Here is a 19,821-nt window from a genome sequence, read left to right as displayed (position 1 = left end):
TCTTCTGACAGACAAGTGGAGAAGTCTGGGTTTTTATAAATAGAAAATTATAGATGTCAGCATTAGATTTTTAAAAGCAGGTAGTAAATTTGGGAGTAAAAAGTATGTGAGAAGTAATGGAATGGCTACCTCCACTTATCCATCACCCATAGCACAGGAGCAGAAATCGACACTCAGTGCAAAACCCAGAGGATGAAGCTCTTGCTCCTTTGAATGGTCAGGTTTGTGAGCAATCTAGAGCAGGTGTGGAGGAGGATACCACAGAGCAAGAAGTCCTGGGTTCTTGGGCGTCACACCACCCACTAAGCCGTGTCACCTTGCACTTGTTCACTTCATGCTGAGCTGAAGTTACCTTATCTGTAAAATGGGGATAATACTGAGCTCAGAGATTTCTAACAAGTATTTTAAAAGATAATATATGGAAAGCCCTCAGCAGCGTGTCTGGCACATAAGACACCATAAATGTTCCACATTATTAGTGATGGTAGGTGTATTCACTTCCAACCCATACTTTATGTGAAGTACTTAACATATTTTAATACATATTTTAATATTACATTACATTTAAATATTACATATAATATTTATTATATAATTTATTATATAATATAATAAATATATTTAAATATAAATATATTTAAATATAAATATATTTTATATATATTTAAATAAATATATTTATAAATAAATATATAAATAAATAAATTTAAATATATTTAAATATAAATATATATAATAATATATGTATTATATAATTTATTACATATAATATGTAATACATTACATATAGATATTACATTTAATCGTATACCTAGCATAGAGGTAATTCTGTCTTTATGAATGCCTCTCAGACAGCCTAAGGGAGAGGCCTAAGGGAAATCTTGGGGTACTTCTGTGCCACTCCTGCCTTTTTCCCTCCCCACCCCAAGCCCAGACTCAACTTTCCAATGTTGGTGTACTCACCCTTGTGGCTGAGGAAGAAGCATGCCAGGGAGTTGGCCAAGCCTCCTCCTAGGACAACTGGCAGGTCCCTTCTCCTGCTGGCACAGAAGGTGGGGAGAGAGCCATCCTTGGACTCTGAGGGAACTCCTCTCTAACCAGTGGGACCAGTCACTACTATGGAATGGGACTAGTCAGAGGAGTACCTCCTTCCAGAGATTGATGGGAGGGGTCTGGGAGAGGGTTCTATCCCTGCAAGGGCCTAAATACAAAGTCCACTTGTCTTCAGATGTGAGGAAACAGACACCCTCAAAGATGTTGGCGAAAACTGTACACTCATCCTTACTACAGTGCATTAGGCAAATGGAAGAACCTGCCTCATTTTGGAGAACCAAGATACATAATTCCTTATTTACCTTTGTGAATTTGTGTGCGTGTCTAGAATGTTCTTGGGACCATCATGGATATTCCACTTTTGAGGTGATTTTATCAAGGTCAAAACTGAACAATGTTGTCATCTACATTTTTGGTTGTACAAAGATAAAAGCAACAACAAGACAACAAAATCTCAGGAGAAAGAAGGGGCGGGGGGGAAGCAGCTTCCAAAATAGGTACTGGGAAACATATAATGGAACAGACAGGAAAGCAGGAATACTAATTTCTAGACCCAGCTCTATTCACCACTCCATCAGAAGTTCTATGGACCTGAACAATTCACTTAACTACTCTGGAGAGAATAGATGACCCCCAGGCATGCCTCTTTTCTGGTTCTGCTGATTCAACTGACAGCCTAAGAGGAGGTCGCGGGGAACATTGGCCAGACTTCCCTGACTCCAGAAAGTTCTTTAAGCCGTTCATGGTGGGTGGTGGTCATGACGATGGAGGAGGCAGTAGTCATGATGGTGGTGTAGGTTGGAGAGAACGCTGCCATGCTCCATGGGTCTGAATGAGAGACATGACTGGGACAGATGCTGTGATGGGTTGAGAAGTGGGCAGAGTGGTGGGCAGTGAGGCACTAGGACTTAATGGGCCCAAGTGCACAGGGGTCCAAGCCTGTAACTCCCTGTGCCTTTCAAGATGATTCCTCTACCTGGGATGGCGCAAGCAAAACAGATATGCTGAGGGAGATAGATACGCACTATTTCCTGGTTGTGACTTTGCGGGGCTGGGGGGGGGTTGTTTGTTGAAATCTTTAAGTTTGTTTTAGTTTTACATTTTTATTTATTTTCTTTTTTATGCTACAAAGTAGTTCAAATCTGTATTTTGGGAATATGGAAATTCTTTGGAGAGAAGGAAAAGTTGAAGCAGTTAAATCGAGAGCCGGGTCTGCACGTGGACGGAGTGTAGGCACAGAGGAGAGCCCTTCTTGCACGGAACAGACCACGGTCTGGCTCAGACCGAGTTTAAAAACAGCTGAGGTTAATGCATAATTCCACAGGCTAGAGAGGCGCCCTGGGACAGAGGTGAGAGCCGGAGCCAGGCCTGGTGGCTGGGGCCCAGAAGGAGCCGGGACAGTCAAGTGTCCTCTTTCCTGAGGACAAAAGGCGACACACTCTAGACTAGACTATACTAGACATCGCCATGATGGCGGATGAGTCCCTGGAAGGCCTGAGAGGTGCAGCTCCCCGCACAGACAGAGGCCTGGCGCCAGGAACCCAGTGGATTCACAGAGAAAGGAGTGAAGTACTAACAAATGGTTTTCATTATCATCACACAGCCTCCACCCTCAGTCTGTGTGTGTGCTTTGTTTTTTTCTCTTTTTTTCATCTTTTCCTGGGTTGTAACTAAACAATGAGGTGATTGCCATCCCACTGAATTGCACAATAGAACCAATGGCTGGGTTGGAGCATAGCTTTCCCCAAATAAATTCTGGACAAGAGACCTGAGCAAGCTGGAAAGAAGGAGTTGATTCAATACCTGTATATACTTATTAGCGCTGGTGGTGGAGGTGGGATGAGGGTCCGGGGAGAGCTAAGACTCTTAGTTCCTCAGCAGTGCACCTGTCAGCCCACCAGTGGGACATTCTCCTTCAATGAAGCTTCACCAAAATGAAAGGGGGGCTGACCCAGTGATCCAGGAATATAAATTGGGACCACTTGCTCTTTCCCAATATAATAGGAAATAATGATTTACTTTGAGTAAGCTGGTGCAGCTGTGGGAAGAGTTTTCAGTTCTGTTCAATAAACATTCCCTAAGAGCCTACTCCGGGACAGCTCGCGGTTCGAAAAACACCGAAGACCTCAAGAAGTCAACACTCAAGCAGATGCCACCATTTGTCCCCAGCCCCTTGGAAACCTGAGCATCAACTAAACCGCGAGGATACCTCCGTTTTGTAATCTCCTTGTGATTCACCCTCCCAGTGAGGCAGCGATGACCCTAATTAAAGATGCTATCAGGTCTATGGGGCCTGGGCCTGTTTTCCTGATGGCCCAAGAGCACTGTGCTCCCCAAACTGTACTCAGGGCCAGAGCGGCTTCCTCCCTCTGCCACGTGGCTGGAGAAAATGGATCATTCCAAAAACAAATGTTTCAGTTTGTTACTCAGCAGTTTTGTTGAGAAATGATTGCAGATAATCATCTTGTAGCTGCAGACGGAGCGTTTTACGCTTGCTCAGACGGGGCCACTGAGCGTGAGCGTGGCCAGCCCTTCCAACCAAGACTGGAGCAAACAGCAGGATCCATCCTGCAGGAGATGGCCCGACGGGGACATGAGATGGACGCAAGGCATTGCTTTCACTTCCTCGCCCAGCCTGCTGATAACTCACTACCTAGTACTGGCTGGATGTCTTTAATGATAGTTATTAAAATGCCTGATCTTTATGTAGGACGAACTAGGTGCCGGGCTCTGGGCAAAATGCTCCTTCTGTTTAATCCTTTCAATAACCCTATGTGGAAGATAGGATTATTATTTGGAGGGGCGACACCAAGTCAGAGGTTAAAACACTTGCTAAAGGTCACACAGCCGATGAGGGGTAGGACTGAAATGCACCCAGCCCCGGGCCAAGGGAAGGATCTGGACTGTAGAATCACTGGTGGCCCTTTCTTTACAGCTCTTGCGGTCGGTCATTATGTAAAATCACAACTGAGATTCTAAATTAGTTTATAGTTCTTTGGATCTTAAACATCCAAATTTACTTTTAGAACTAGCAGGATGCATGGCTGGTGTGTGTGTATACGCAGGCACATGCGTGTGTGGTAGTCGAGTGGGTGAAACTGTCTGCCCTCATCTGTGGAATTTCTAATTACCCACAGTGTCCCCAGAGATGGATGCATGCTGTGAGTCTCTTGTTAGCTCTGGACTAAATTGCAGCAGGGCAGACTTTTCCTTTTGTTCATGATGTCATGAGCAAATAACACCTAAACGAAGAAACATTGGATTGGGGATGTTCTGAAATACCATTACATGAGAAGCAAGGGACTTTTGAAGGGACAGCAGGTTTTCATCTCTTCTGACCTTTTCCCTAAGGTAATGAAAGAGCTAGATGAAACTCCTTCAAATAAGCTGAAAAAATGCACATCAAACAGCCTCATTATAGTTAACCACCCCAGTGACATTCCAGCATCCCCCATCAAGGATATACATTACCGTGCGATAGGAACCCGCTCGGGACTGGGATAGTTAAAGCCGTACACAGGAAGTAGCTAGAACAGCATAAAGCCCCCTGACAAACACATACATGGAAGTAAATTCTTTGTTTCCAGCTCTTATCTTAGCCTCAGGTTCCCTAGGATTTGCCTGTGCTGCATGCCTGGGCAAAACAGGGCTGAGTTATCTCTTTCGTGCCTTGAGTCAGATTTTCTGGGTGTGAAGTCAGCAGACAAGCCAGGAAATGTCAGTGCGAAAGAGTGAGGGAGCTGGAGACACAGTGGCAGCTGTCACTCCAGAGTGGTGCGTTATGGGTAAGTGTCCAACTCATCTTTGGGACTCAGTTTCCCCTTGTGATGTGTTCCGTGCCGGCTGGTGTGATCCAGATGTTCATGGATGCAGGGTGGCCGAGGTGCGGCAGTGTTTGCAGAGACGGGAGTCCAGCTGCTCAAGCAGAAATGGCCCTGACTCGTGGACAAGTGTGGGTTTCCCAAGGACAAGGGAGTATGCCTCACAGACGAGTGAGTGTATCTCCTGGGCAAGCATGGGCATCTCATGGATGGGTGAGTGTGTCTCACAGGCACATGTGTCTCATGGACAAGCATGCCTCACAAACAAGTATGGATGTCTCACGACAGGTGTGGGTGTCTCATGGACCAGTGAGGGTGACATTTTACTGGGATTCTTACATTCAAGTCCTACAGCTCGTACCTTATCCCTCACCAATTGAACGATGGCCTGCCTGCCTTTAAAAGCCCTAGAACACTGTGCAAGGCCAGGATTTTTCTTGGTCTGTCTCAGAACTGTAGATCATTAGCTTGTCTTTATTTCTGAAGTTACATCTGAATTGCATTATAGACTTATGTGCTGTAACGTTGCTTGACCTAGTGCTTGGAAAACATACCACACACTGAGAGGAAAAGGCTAGCTCAAGAGGAGCTGAGGACATTTAATCCTATAAAGCTAGTAGAAGGAAGAACTTGGATCCGGGTTAGCATTCACCAGCGAGGTTTTGTTTGCATTCATGCGTTCCTTCCCAGGTGGTCACCCGAGGTCTGCTGTGGATCAGAAACCTCGCTAGGTGCTGGTGTTATCGAAAACTCCCTTAGACCCCAACCAACCCGAGAGCCCTTTCCCCCCAGTACTTCTGTCTGCTCTTAGTCCCAAGGATGGGAACGGCAGGCAGGGAAAGGCCAAAAGGAGGGCTGAAAGAAATGGATCTTTTTCTTGTGGCTTAAGCATCAGCCAGTTGGAACCAAGGAGATGTTTTCTTAGGGTTGCAGAGAAGTTTGAAAAGCGATTGGATTGGTTTTGGCAACGAAATGTAGATTATAGATATAGCGTTAGTATTACTAAGCCGACGGGCTATAATGCGAGGACTGTTACTTAGCTAGCTGTATGTTCTTGCAATAGTGCGCTGCCCTCAGCTCTGTAGTGGAAGGCTGCTGTGTGTTTGCATGTCTTATCTCCCACCACCACATCAATGTTCTAACTGCCCACGCTTTGGAAACCTCCCTGCGGTGCTGGCCTTGCACAGCTAATGACTCCAGTCAGGTAAATACCATGCAGATTGTGGCCAGCCACACACACACCAACAGGCCATGGACACCCGTAGCAACTGCTCCTTGATTCTGAAGCTCGAGGTCAGCCAGTCTCGGTGGTTTCCCCCTTAAGCTGCCCGACTCTCTGGAGAAATGCCAGGGTTTTATAATTTACCTCAGAGTCTTCCAAAGAGCCAGAGGACCATTTATCTTTTAGAGAAATGTGGCAGGGCACTCTAGAATTGTTAGCATTGAACCTTTCAGTCAAAAAGAATAGCAGTTTTGCTGAACCTTAATGTCTTCCTAAGTCCTTGGTGCCAGATGTGCTATTTTCCTATTGGACTTGCCAAAACCACTAAATAGTTAAAACACATCAAATCATCTCTAAGTGGCCAAAATTGAATGCCCTCCCTACCACACCCCCCACAAAAGAGCTCCTAGTCAGCAAACCTCACGGTCATGTTCCATACTAGAAAATTTCTGATTAGGCTAAAAATTAGGAAAACAGACCTAACACGAAAGACTTTAAATTTCTTTTTTGCCTACAGGCTCAGAGCAAGAACTACCAGAGAAAGGAGAGAATCGGGGTGGGGGGGAATGGTCACAGCGAGAGCACCAACTATGATCACTGTTACACCCTCCACTACATGCTCTTAATGCCCGACGTCCCCAGTGAGTTTTCCCAGCACAGAGCTCTGGCAGGTGGAAGCGAGGAAAAAGGAGGCTGCAGTTCGCGCCAGATGTTCTGGCAACTTTGATGTGGCTTAAGCTGCTCTTGGAACTAAGCATCGCGTCTGAGCACGTGCAAGCAATGGTCCAAGAGGTCTTTCTGGTCAAGCATCCCCAAATCCTTGCCAGCAAATAATCCTTGGGCTTAATATAAGCTACCATCGCTCCAGCCACCAAACAACATTTTAAGTGGCGTGCAAGGAGTAAAAAGCAAACCTTCCGATTCACGAACATCCATCATATCTAGATGCTTGGCCAGGCAGAGGGTGGAGAGTCTGGAAGCTGGATTCTTGTTGCCTAAATGTGACCACGTCTGCACTTTACATTTTCTGAGATATATAATTTCTTGATAGTTTTTCTTAATTGCTAGCTCATCAAAGCTGATGTCAAGCGTCCTATTCATCCTGTATAGCAGTGGTTCTCAGCCTTGGCTTTTTCCCTGCGAACTCCTCAGGAATCTTTACAAAATACTGATCCCCAGGCAGCGCTCTGGCACAGTTAAGCTGGAACCTCTGGAGATGGGATGGGTGTCAGGGTTGTGGAAAGCTCCTTGCCTGATTTCAGTGGTCAGCCAGGGTGGCGAGCCACCAGGGTAGGAGAGCAGTGGAAAGGGGAAGCGAGGAGATTAGATGAGATCTTCCACAAAGTTCAAGGTTGGAGGACTTTGCAGGATGCTGACCAACAGTCAGCGGGTTGTTAGCTGATGCCCGTTTACTCCCCGATAACTCTCCAGAGGCTTAGTTTCCTCCAACTGTATATTAAGTTGAATTTTCAACTATTGGCCATTGTCTAAGCTTCTTAGCTGAAATTGACCAAAAGGTCTCATTGAGACCTTAAGAAAGTGAAGGGGACACTGAGGCAGGAAACAACAGAGAGATATTCAAGTAGGCTTTATCTCAGGGGGCCCCAGAAGAACCTCTAATTCTAGCTGACTTGAGGCTGGTTGTTCTGGGGTTCTGGGGTCATGGTCTACACATAAGATGGACTATACATATGGGAAGTTCCAATCAAGCAAGCCATCCACAGTAGTAGACAGACTCCGGGTTGACCCTCTCACTTGGTCCCGGATCCCTCACTCCATGGGGAGACTGCATACAGAGGAGAGCCAGAGTAGACCCACAAAAGCAGTGATTCTCAAGCTTAGGTGTGCAAAGAATCACCCAAGGGGCTGTTAAAACACACATGACAGGGTCTCACTCAGCATTGCTAGGTCTGTGGTGGAGCCTGAGCATTTGCATTTCTAGTAAGTCCTAAGATATTGCTGATACTACTACGGCCCACACTTTGAGAATCACTGCCTTAATAATGAGACCCTGGACAGATTAGGGTTGTCCTGGTCTGCAAGAGATACACCAGACTTTAAAGAGTATTCCGTCACGCCCTGGAAAAAGGAATGGAATGTGGGTCTGCAATGAACTTGGCTTTATTTTCATGCACGTGTGAAAGGGTGAGAACCATCTGATTAAGTGATTGCCTCATGAGAACAGAGTTTTTAAATAGATAAGCCTTAGGGTTGCTTGTCCCTCATATCTTTGCATTAGAAATTGGTAATAGTTAAATCAGATTTAATTTTAGAGTTCTAACCTTCACTAGCATAAGACTAAACACAATAACAGCAGCATCTATGAAAATCATTTAGTGTTCAGTATTCTGGACAGGGTATTGTTCTCTCCAACAGCAAACTGTACCTACAATGGACAAGAGAAGGCCAAAGGCATAGGGGATGAAGGGATGCTAGACAGGGTCTCAAATATAGCCCTCAGCCATCTAGCTTGGTGACCCTGGTGCACCAAGGTGGCTTGACCTAGATGGCATCAATAGGGCGAGGGATCTTTTTGTGATGGGTCTATAGCAAACCCCTGGGAAGACAGAGCTGCCTGGATGTTGTGGGATTTTTTAATTGAGATCAACCTTCTCTCTCCTCCTTATCATCTACACTGGAGGCCATCGTGGCTTGTAATGGAATATCCAGAATATTTCCAGAGAAAGTCACTCTTACTTGCCTGGCTAATCCATAGAGGGGAAAGTGGTCGCCTTTTATGTCACACAGGAAGTAATAGTCCATGGGCAGACCACTGCAGTGAGCTCTCCAAGCTCATAGGCACCTGCTACTATAAGTAGTATGGGTACAAGACCCATCACTGTTCCTTTCCCCAAGCCGTGTTGAACCTCTAGCCAGTTCTTGAACTCTGGGGGATCTGTGATGCCTTTTTTTTCCCTTTCTTCCCTGATGAACTTCTATTCATCCTTAAGAACCCTGCTCAGATGTTACACCCCCCATGAACCTATGTCTCTTGTTCATCTGGCCAGATGAAACTAGTTCCTCCTTCGATTAGGTTTCCATATCATGTCACATATACATCATACTTATCACACTGTTCTTTGAAGGTGTGTTCATGTGTTTGTCTTTCCTCACCTCTAGGTTATTTGCTCTTGGAAGTTAAATATTATGTTATATTCTTCTTTGTGTCCTTAGCACCTAACATAGTGGCTGGCATAGGGCCTGCAAGTTTTACAGTTTAATTAATGAAAAAAAAAATAAGAGACTCTTAATCTCACAAAACAAACTTAGGGTTGCGGGGGGCTAGGGAGAGGGTGGTGGGGTTATGGACATTGGGGAGGGTATGTGCTATGGTGAGTGCTATGAAGTGTGTAAACCTGGTGATTCACAGACCTGTACCCCTGGGACTAATAATATATTATGTGTTAATAAAACAAAACAAAAACAAAAACAAAATTAATTAAAAAAAAATTCGAGTGTTTGGGTGGGAGAAAGCATTACTTAAGAATCCAGTAGGGATACAGGCCAGAAAAGATGATTTGACATCATAGAATCACAGATGATCAGGGCAGGAGAATTTAGCTATCATCATAGTAGTTCCTTGTCTTCTGGAAGAGGAAGCTGGGAGATGCTTAACTGTGGGTTCCAGTCAAATGGTCAGTCAGTCTTGGCCAAATACCTGGATGAAGAATTTGTGCACTGGATTTCCCAGGAGCCCACCTATTACCCCCGGCGACATGCCATCCTCCTCCAGTTGCTAAACCCAACCCCAAGAAAGCATGACGGTGTACTTTGCCACGGAGTCTAACATTTCTAAAGGGTGTGTAGGTAAATTCCCATCTCTAGACTTGAATACCAATTGACTATGAGAAGGTTTTTCTGGTGCTTCTGAGGCAAACAGAATATTTTGAGTAGAGTGGGTAAGGAAGAGGAATGGAAATATCCCAGTCCTTAATATCATGATTTCCAACAGCAGAAAAACCACTCCAGATGCTCTTTCTACCTGCCTGTCCTCTACCTCCTATATGTGATTAGGAACTTGGTGGCTTCATTGACATTTGCTTCTGTAGTACAAGATGAGAGGGAGTTGAAGGGAGAAAAGTGGTGGGGGTCCATACTGGAAAAAACATGATATGGAAAGGGGTTTTTGGAATTAGAGAGATATTATAAACAGGAAAGATACAGATGTCATTCTAAAACTTTTTTGGGGGGTGGGGACTCAATCCTTCACAAGTGCTACAATAGACATAATAATTCATTCACTTATTCACTAAAAATGTTGTCATTCTCCAGCTTAAAGCCCTCCACTCCCTTCCCCTTAGGATAAAACCATCGTTCCAGCTATGTCTTTGCAGACCTAGTTCCTTTTACCTCCCCATTCATTTCTGCACATGTTCAGCAATTTTGACTTGTTTCTACCTCAGGGCCTTTGCACTTGCTGTTCCTTCTGCCTGGAAAGCTCTCTCCCTCCTTCCTTTTCATTCTTTAGATCTCATCCTGAAGACCACTTCCTCCAAGAACTCTTCACTGAGCAATCTGTCTACAGGATCTCCTCTCTACACCCCGCAATCTGTTCACCATACCTTGTGTATTTCCTTCATGACATGTAAAGAATCAGAAGATATGTTTTTTATTTATGTAAGACTGTAAGCTCCATAAGAGAGGAGATCCTGTCTATCTTATTCACTGCTGGGTCTCCAGCACCCAGATCAGTGCTTAACAAATAGCAGGTGCTCAGGAAATATTGCTGAATGAATGAAGGAAACACTTAACATATATACAAGGTTTATAGAAGTGAGAGGGGAACAGAAAACTTCCATTGCTTCTAGGAACTACAATCTAAACTCAAATAGTATTTTTTTTCTCATTGTATCACCTATATATTTTCTGATTGATAAAATTTGACTTTTGGCATGATTCTCTGAGAGGCACAACCCAATTCCGTAAGAGTTTTCTGTTCTCTATCCAGTGGTCAGGTCATACTATTCGCCACCATTACTGATTTGGATTTTTATCAGAGTACCAACTTGGTCTCGATTGTCAGGACTTTTTCTTCCATATAATTTATCTTAAGTTGGGCCATCCCAAGTTGGGTCTACTACATGTGCATGTGTGTAATGTACAGAATAATTTCTGGTTTGGTGCTGAGTCAGGGTCTGCTGGAGCAGGGCACTGGGGCGGGACAGGAAGCTCCTCACTGGGACCCATGGGCTGCATCCAGGCAGAAACCAAGCACTCTGGCACAAGAATGGGAGGCAGGGATCACCGCAGGTGCAAGGTCAGCCCCTGGCAATTTTGGTAGCTAGACTCTAGGTCCTTCCCAGGTGCTGATGCCAGTAAAGACCCAAAACTCAGGGAATGGGATTTGTCCTATTGGCATGCCCCTGCCTAGGACGTGTACACTATTATACCCTTCTGCCTAGGGTACAGCTATCCACCTGCTAGGGAATATGGTAAAGCACCCATCTAATGCCAGCTCTCTCATCCCACAGAGTCCTGGCCCGTGGTCGTGCAGTCCAGGGGGCTTGGATGGCATGCTGGACCCAAGCTCAGCTCAGCGTCCGGGCCTAATAACGGCTTTTCCAAGGCAGCAGCTTTCTGTCCTGGCCCCACCAAGGTAAGCACTTGAGGGGTGCCTGCTTCACTGAGGCTGCTGGCTCTGGAGCATCTGAGACAGCTGGATATGAGCTCCAGGCTGAAGAAGGGGAGTCACATCTGTTAATCAGCTGGGCTCTGGGATGGGCCTAGTGATCCAGCACATGTGGCCTTCATGTTCTCAGCTGGTCCCATACCTTCAGGGACAGGTTAAGAGTCTGAGCTGTCCACCTCTGTAGTAACAGAACCCGGGACTTCCAACAGACAGAGAGCAGCAGTCAGACCCTCCACACAGCGCCTGGTCTGTCTGAGTAGGCAGCCTTGTGAGATGAAGTATCCTTGATCACTTTCATGTCCTTGGCCATGGAGTAGAAGGTGAGGGAAGCTCCAGATCAGGGGGCAGAGGCCAGTGCTGAGTTCCACTGTGGCTGGGTGTATGCCTGCTTCTGGGTACTTACTCTTACACCTGTCTGTTTCCTCCTCTGTACAACAGGCATCATGATAAGGCCTCCTCCCAGGTTTGTTGCAAAGGTTAATGAGGTACTTATGCCCAATAAAGGATAATGATGATAATTATGATCTCCCCTCATTCATTTTAAATGTGTGCCTAAGACTTCAGGCCAGTAGATCCTGGTCCCAGGAAAGCCACAGGTGCCTGTACTCACTAGTGCCTTCTGGCTGCATATTTCTATCATGGGCACTCTGAGTGCTTTTGGACAAAATCAACCTGATGCCTAGAAACCTGATCAACCAAACAGGAAAATAATCTAATATTCAGGTGTTCCCCAGTGTACGGATTTGTGGCACAAGGAAGGTAAAACTTACAGCCTGTTGAATGGAATTCTCATTTTGATGTTGGTGAACAACTCAGTGTAGCCATGGGTTTCAGTGCATGTGTGGCCTCAGGGCTCTCTCCTCAGGAAGGTGCTGAGGCTGAGCAATGGGAAGCTCCCATACTTGGAGCCCGCCACTCACTAGCTGCAGAACCCCTAGGTCACTCAGACTCCCCAACACCCATGTGTCCCCTCTGTCAAATTCAAGGATTGGACCAGATCGCTGATTCTCAAAACATAGTCCTCGGCCCAGCGGCGTCAGTATCACCTGGGAGCCTGTGAGAAGCATCGAGTCTCGGGCCCCACCCTAGGCCTACTTGTTCAGAAACTCTGGGAGTGGGGTCCAGCAATCTGCAGTTTGGCAGACCTTCCAGGTAATTCTGACACCCTGAACCTCTGGACTTGATCATCTCTGATGTCCCTTCCGGTCCAAGCTTCCTCCCCAGGGAGAGGCCAGCAGAGGCGCTCACTGGGTTCTGTCCTGGCAATGCTATTCTCTGCTGAGGCCTCAGGGAGACCTCCCTGGGGAGCTGAGGAGCGGCAGAAGGCCTCTCACATTCCACGCAGGCGCTGACAACTGGGGGTGTCCCCATCTTTACACTGAAGACCGCAGCATGTTTACATGAGAGCAAGGCCAAGTGTACGTGGAAAAGGACCCTTGACCCACTCTCATAACATGGCGAGTAGGATGGAAGGGGAGGCTGGCTTTCCTCAGCCACAGGCACTTGGCCTCACTAGCACTAATGATCTCGGTTCACTGACTCAGTCTCTGGCCGAGAATCACTACTAGCTCTACGCACCACCCCTCTGAGGCAGGAATCTTCATACTCCCTGGACAGTGAACCACAACGGGTTCGGTCCCCAGGTGCTGTCAAGGATGTGGGCCACCTGCTCAGCTGCATCCAGCAGCTTCTTCACCTCCCCACGTGCAGCCTGAGTCAGTATGCAGATCACTCACCAGGTGCAGGAAATTTCTGTCATCACTGGAGCATAGGAACCAGGGAAACCCCCAGAATGTACCCCTGGTCCGAGAGGGCACAAAAGTCGGGGAGCCCTGAATAAAAGGCACCCCCCCAACACACATACACATACACACTGTCTTAATCCTATGTCCTCCATTCAGGCTAGGAGCAGGACAAATACAGAACATTCAGTCCTGACACAAAACACATTCCCCCGTGTGAGCCCCTAATGGCATCATCCCCAGCTGATCATTCAGCTGATAGGGCTCTGCTTTGAGAAGCCTCAATGAGGACCACCTGTCGTGTCACCAGGAGAAAGGCTTCGAGGGTTGTTCTTTTTTTTAAGATTTTATTTATTTATTTGACAGACAGAGATTACAAGTAGGCAGAGAGGCAGAGAGAGAGAGGAGGAAGCAGGCTCCCTGCTGAGCAGAGAGCCCGATGCGGGACTCAATCCCAGAACCCTGAGACCATGACCTGAGCCAAAGGCAGAGGCTTAACCCACTGAGCCACCCAGGTGCCCCTCGAGGGTGGTTCTTAAAAAGAAAGAAAGAAAAGTCACTCCATGGCTTTATGTCAGCCAAGGAGAGAATGTTCTTTTGTAAACTGTGCTTTGTTCATCGTTATCACTGGACTAGAAATCACACTCGTTTTTTTTTCTTTTCTTTAGTTCTCCGCTGATGATTTTTAAAAAGAAACACTTACTTAATTTAAAAAGAAATAGTCGAAGGGGATTAAATAGGACACTTACCATGATGAGCCCTCAGTAATGGTTAGAGTTGTCGAATCACTGTGTTATACACCTGAAATTCCTATAACACTATTAACTTTACTGGAACTAAAATAAAAAGCTTAATGAAAATGAATAAGTAAAAATATTTGATACTGTCCCTGTCTTATGAGAAAATGTCAGATATGGCAATATTCTCACTTGAAAAAACAAAAACACGCCAAGAAGTATATTTTAAATATAAAAACTAAAGTTTTAAAAAAGATTATGGGGTATGCTATTAGGGGTGAGTCGATTAAAAACTTGAATGAGAGAACATTTCCAACATTTTCAAAAATTTTAACGAAGCAGTCTGTGCCTGATGCAACCCTCCCCCGTGATGAAATGCCGTCCATTACCATGTGTTATTGTGACAGTGAACTGGAAGTCACCGTCGACGTTAAGAATTCAGTAGCACCTGCAGTGCTGGGCAGAGCAGTAACCTGTATGGCTGCTGAAACTCGAAGCATGTCCGAGCTGGAAGATTCCTCAAGAGTCCGCGGTCGCGTGGAGAAGTGAAGGAGCACAGAAGCAGGGGCGCGTCCACCCCTCCCTGACTCTTAGAGCCGGAGTCACCTGTGAACACTAGGTCACCTGGACACAACGAAGAGGGGCAGGGTGCTTTTCTGGCTCCAGGGAGTTTGCCTGGGGGTGGGAGGAGATGAGAACACAAGGGTCCTCAGGCAGGACTAAGGAAATGCTCTGCAGAAGTGGAGAAGGGAGAGAGTTGGTCTCTGTGGAAATAGAAAAAGGCCCCCCCAGTGGAGGTGATGTGTGAGTTGGGTGCTAAAAGGTGATGTGAATGACTCCAACCAACAGAGGAGGGGAGCAGAAAAGGCACAGGGAGGGCGGGGGTGGGGGGCATTCCTGGCCAAGAAGATGCTGAACCGAGAGGACAGCTGCTCACCACTGGACCCTCTGGACAGGGCCAGGTGATCAGAGCGGGGCTTCAAGAGGTTAAATGGGGTGGCTAGGGACAATAGGCACTGAAAGAAGAGAGATGAGGGCCCAGGATATCAGTGGGGAGGTGGCTCTGTGACCTGAACCAGGAACAGGAGGTGAGAATGGAAACTACAGTTTCAAGAGGTGCTACTGGAATGGAATGCAAAGGGCTGGGGGGAGGGCCAGGAGGAAGGAGTAGAGGCCAGCGTTGAGCTGAGGTTTGGAGCTGGTGGACAAAGGGATGGTGGTTCCAGGGCCAGCATAAAGGGAAATGTTGAAGAAACACGTTTAGGAGGGGAGTGTGGGGAGATGGTCACAAGAGATAGCTGCTGGGGAACGACACCATAAACCATCAAGTGGTCCAAAACAGGGCTGCTGCTGTTGAGAGGGAAGGCGGGACTGATCATCCTGAAGCGGAGTAGCAGTGTGAAGATTTTTGCTTGGGATGCCTTGCGTTTCAAATGTCAGTATCCAGGGAGAGTCCCTGGAGGTTCAGAACCGGCTTTTGAAAGAGCAGTGGGGCTAGAGATCCCAGTCCAGGCATCAATCCCACAGAAGTCTCAGCCGCCTCCTTAGAAGAGGATGGGCTTACCAAGGGGGAGACCGGAGGAGGAGGTGGGAACCCTTGGTCATGGGAAATAGGGAGCAGTACGTCCCTTATTACCATCAAAACCCTAAAGTTTTGTGGTTTTCTTTTTCCATTTCCCCATCCAAATTCTAAGCGTTACTAATTTGGATATAAATGGATGAATTTTCGGTTTCATTTCTTCTCCCTTCTTCTATCTGATGAGAGATACCATGTATTGAGAAGAAAGAAAAGGAGCAAACCAAGGGGCTTGACTTAGCTGCCAGCCAACTGAATGCTCAGTTCTGTGGCAGTCGGCTGGACAGTTGATGTGCCACACCATTAGCCAGCAGAACCAGCAGTGGGCAGAAGCCCAGATGTGCATAGCCGGCTGGAGGACTGGAGTAAACACCAGTGTTTTTTCAAAGTAACCCAAGAGAAAAGAATGTGGTGGTTTTATTCTTGGTATTTCACCAAAGAGCTGCCTATTTCCAGTGGGGATGGAAGGGGGAAACACAGTATTGAAGAGAAGAATGCATCGCTTTGAAACAGATTAGAAAGGCACCCTGCAGCCACAGCCACAAAATCCAAGAGAAGGCACCTACCACAGTGAGAAGAAGGCAGGCAGTGAGCTTCTTGGGCCTTCCCCGTTCACTCCTTCATTCGTTTGCCTTACATTATTTGAGAACCTGCTATGTGCCAGCACTGCGCATGGCTCCAGAAATATTTAACTCTAAATGGCACAGCTTCTAAAGTGCTCTCGGGAGACAGACAATGTACGTGATTATCCATGGCACTGGGAAAGGTGATAGGGTTATGGGCAAGCCGCCATGGAAGACAGGAGAGGGGCTCACCGAGGAAGGAGTGGCTAGGGCAGGTGGATGAGACACGACTCTGCGCTCCGGGACCTTGCAGCCAGCGGGAGACAGGCTGAAATCTTACAGGAGTAAGCTCAGAGAGCAAACAAGCAGCGGTACGACTGAAGAAGATGAAGTCCTTGGCCACAGGACACTGGAATGACTCAGAAGTAAGGAGATGTGTGCGCACCTTTCAATCCCAGCAGCATCCCTGTGAAATAGTTGTTATTGCCTGCTTTTTCCCAATGAGGAAACTAAGGCTCAGAAAGATTAAGTGACTTCCCTCTGCTTGGAAGTAGCCAAGATGGAAATCTGAACAAGGTTTTCTAACTCCAAATCCAATGCAGAAGGGCTTGTGGGGGTGGGGATGGGAAAGGGGAAGGGTTGGAATAGGAAGTCTGGGCCCCTTCTCTAGGGGATGCCACTAAGCCTACCAAGATTTAGAGACGCTTCACAGAGGAGGTGACATTTGATATCCATCCACAGGTGTGACTGGGACCTCCACAGTCAGCTGCCCTGGGGGGTGGTCACAGGTGGGCAACTCTGGTACAGTGTTGGAACCCTGTCTGGGCTTGCTCGCGCTGCCTCTTGGGGACAGATGGATTTCTGCCATTTGCTATATACTCACATTGGAGTAAATAATAAAAGGAAAAGGCATGTTTAGGAATGAAAGACAAAGGCACCTGGCTCAGTCAGTTGGGCGTCAGCCCTCTGCTCAGGTCATGATCCTCAAGTCATGAGATCGAGTCCCAAGTCAGGCTCTCTGTCCCTCCCCCTACTCGTGTGCTCACTCTTTCTCTCTCTCTCTCTCTCTCTCTCTCTCTCTCCCTCAACTGAATAAATAAAATATTTTCCAAAGAAAAAGGATGACAGACAAAGTAGGGCGGAAGGAAGGGTGGACTGATTTCAGAAGGGGTCAGCTTTGGATTCTGTTCCTCGTAGTGCTGATGACTTTAGGACTGTTGGTTAATTTTCTGTGGATCACTTTCCTTGTATATGAAAGAAAGATGATAAATCCTAAGCCAAGACTAATGAGAAATTAGAAATGAATGCAGTTGAAAAGTTTTAAAATGTCGCACGACAAGGAGCTATATCAGCGTCGGTATTTCTACGTCCTGGCTGGTGGCTGACTAGGCAGGCAATGCTGGTCCCAGAGCTCTGTACTTTTTTGCTAGACATGATGTTTCATGGATTTGCAACAAGGGTTCCCCATCACCAGATCTCAGAGCTGACCAGTGCTGCTGTGTGAAGAGGGTGGATTCAGGGCTGGGGCTTCAAGACAAGTCCTGGGAAACCCTTCCCACTGCCTTCCCAGGAGAGTCAAGGCATTGGGCTCAACACAGTGCTAAGGACAGGAGTCAGACACACACGGACACCTGCAGCTGGCAGACACAGCACTCAGAGGACCCTGTACATGGTGCTGCCAAGTTCACACGGTGCCTCAGGCTGGAATTTGGGGGCTCTATCCCTTCCTGAAAAAGCCCAGCCCCTTGATGGCATGACCGTATCTCCAGGTCACCTGAGCCAGCCCTATTTATACCTGTCGTCCTCTGTCATTGTGGCCAGCAGCCCCTCTCACCCTCAAAGTCTCTCGGTTTGAACGGTAAATTCCAGAGTCACCTTGTCCTTGGACTCCCAGGTGAGACAGCTCTTTGGGATCCTCTCGGGAGGTCAAGACCCAGAAACTGCCTTTGTACAGAACTCCGTGCCCCGTGGACTAATCCCCGTTTCTGTCTCCTTCCAGGTGCACAGCGTAATGTCCATGTTGTTCTACACTCTGATCACAGCTCTTTTGATCGGCACCCAGGCAGAAGCCCACCCCGAGAGCCATGTCCCAGCAGGACACGCCATCCCCCAGGCCCACTGGACTAAGCTTCAGCATTCCCTTGACACAGCCCTCCGCCGAGCCCGCAGCACCCCGGCAGGGGCAATAGCAGCCAGGGTGGCCGGGCAGACCCGCAACATCACTGTGGACCCCAAACTCTTTAAAAAGCGGCGACTGCGCTCACCCCGCGTGCTGTTCAGCACGCACCCCCCACCTGTGGCCGCAGATACTCAGGATCTGGACTTGGAGGCGGGCGGAGCCGCCTTGGCCAACAGGACTCGCAGGAGCAAGCGGTCGTCGTCCCACCCGGTCTTCCACCGGGGCGAGTTCTCGGTGTGCGACAGCGTCAGCGTGTGGGTGGGCGACAAGACCACCGCCACGGACATCAAGGGCAAAGAGGTGATGGTCTTGGGGGAGGTGAACATTAATAACAGTGTGTTCAAACAGTACTTTTTTGAGACCAAGTGCCGGGACCCCACGCCCGTGGACAGCGGGTGCAGGGGCATCGACTCCAAGCACTGGAACTCGTATTGTACCACGACCCACACCTTCGTCAAGGCGCTGACCATGGACGGCAAGCAGGCTGCCTGGCGGTTTATCCGGATCGACACGGCCTGCGTGTGCGTTCTCAGCAGGAAGACTGGGAGAAGAGCCTGACCTGCAGGACGGCCCCCACCCTCCCCGAGCTCCCCCTCCACACCCTCCTGGGCCCCTCCCTACCTCAGCCTGTAAATTATTTTAAATTATAAGGACTGCATGGTAATTTATAGTTTATACAGTTTTAAAAAATCATTATTTATTAAATTTTTGGAAGCATCCCATGTGCCGGCACTCCAGTCATTGTCCCCAAGTGTGACCCTCTGCAAGTCTGGGGACATTGTGGGGTGAATTTACCCGTGGCACCGCTGGCTGTCATCCTCCCCCCACCCCAGCCAGCTCTGCAAACTTCAGGGCAAAGCTGACTGGGTTCACAGATTCCCCTAAGCCGGACATAATTAGAAAGGGATGTCTGCTGGATTGCAACTCTGCTCAGCATTCCAGAGCCAAAGCTACCTAATCCTTGGATTACCTGGCCCACTGCCCCAGTGCATGAGCCTCGGGGAGGTTTGGGGAGCCTCAGCAGAAGCAGGTCCACTGCTTCAGAGTCCTGGAGGGACTCGCCTTACAGTAGGAAGAGTCTTGCACCAAAGACCTATGAGGCTGGCTTGCTTCGGGGTCGGGGGAGAGATTTGCTCTTGGCTGAAATGCTGTCTGGAAGAATGGTAATGAAATAATCTCATGAGAGCTGTCATGGTAGATCTGATTTCACGTTAAGATTGCCTTAGGACGAATGGCGGGCCCTCCACATATCCTCCAGAGGCTTCCTGCAGAAAGAGATCATTACCCGAGAACACATGA

At 47.6% G+C, this 19,821-nt stretch overlaps 1 protein-coding gene across 3 annotated transcripts in view; it reads left to right on the top strand.

Annotated features, from left to right (window-relative positions):
* NGF (nerve growth factor) overlaps positions 1-19,430 on the top strand; it is a 52,601-nt gene extending 33,171 nt beyond the window's left edge. Inside the window, exons 2-3 of one of the 3 annotated variants that reach the window (XM_059374340.1) lie at positions 11,568-11,692; positions 18,343-19,428. In XM_059374340.1, coding sequence (XP_059230323.1) covers positions 18,355-19,080 — 726 coding nt within the window. In that variant the 5' untranslated portion in view covers positions 11,568-11,692; positions 18,343-18,354 and the 3' untranslated portion in view covers positions 19,081-19,428. Of the gene's footprint in view, positions 1-11,567; positions 11,693-12,779; positions 12,878-18,342 lie in introns of those variants that run through there. The other 2 variants (XM_059374338.1, XM_059374339.1) reach the window with 2 other exon arrangements.
* The last annotated feature ends 391 nt before the right edge of the window (positions 19,431-19,821 follow it).

This window comes from Mustela nigripes, chromosome 14 (genome assembly GCF_022355385.1).
Source record: "Mustela nigripes isolate SB6536 chromosome 14, MUSNIG.SB6536, whole genome shotgun sequence".
NCBI lineage: Eukaryota > Metazoa > Chordata > Mammalia > Carnivora > Mustelidae > Mustela > Mustela nigripes.
Note: the sequence above shows the minus strand (reverse complement) of the source record. Positions and strands in the feature narration are given on the sequence as shown.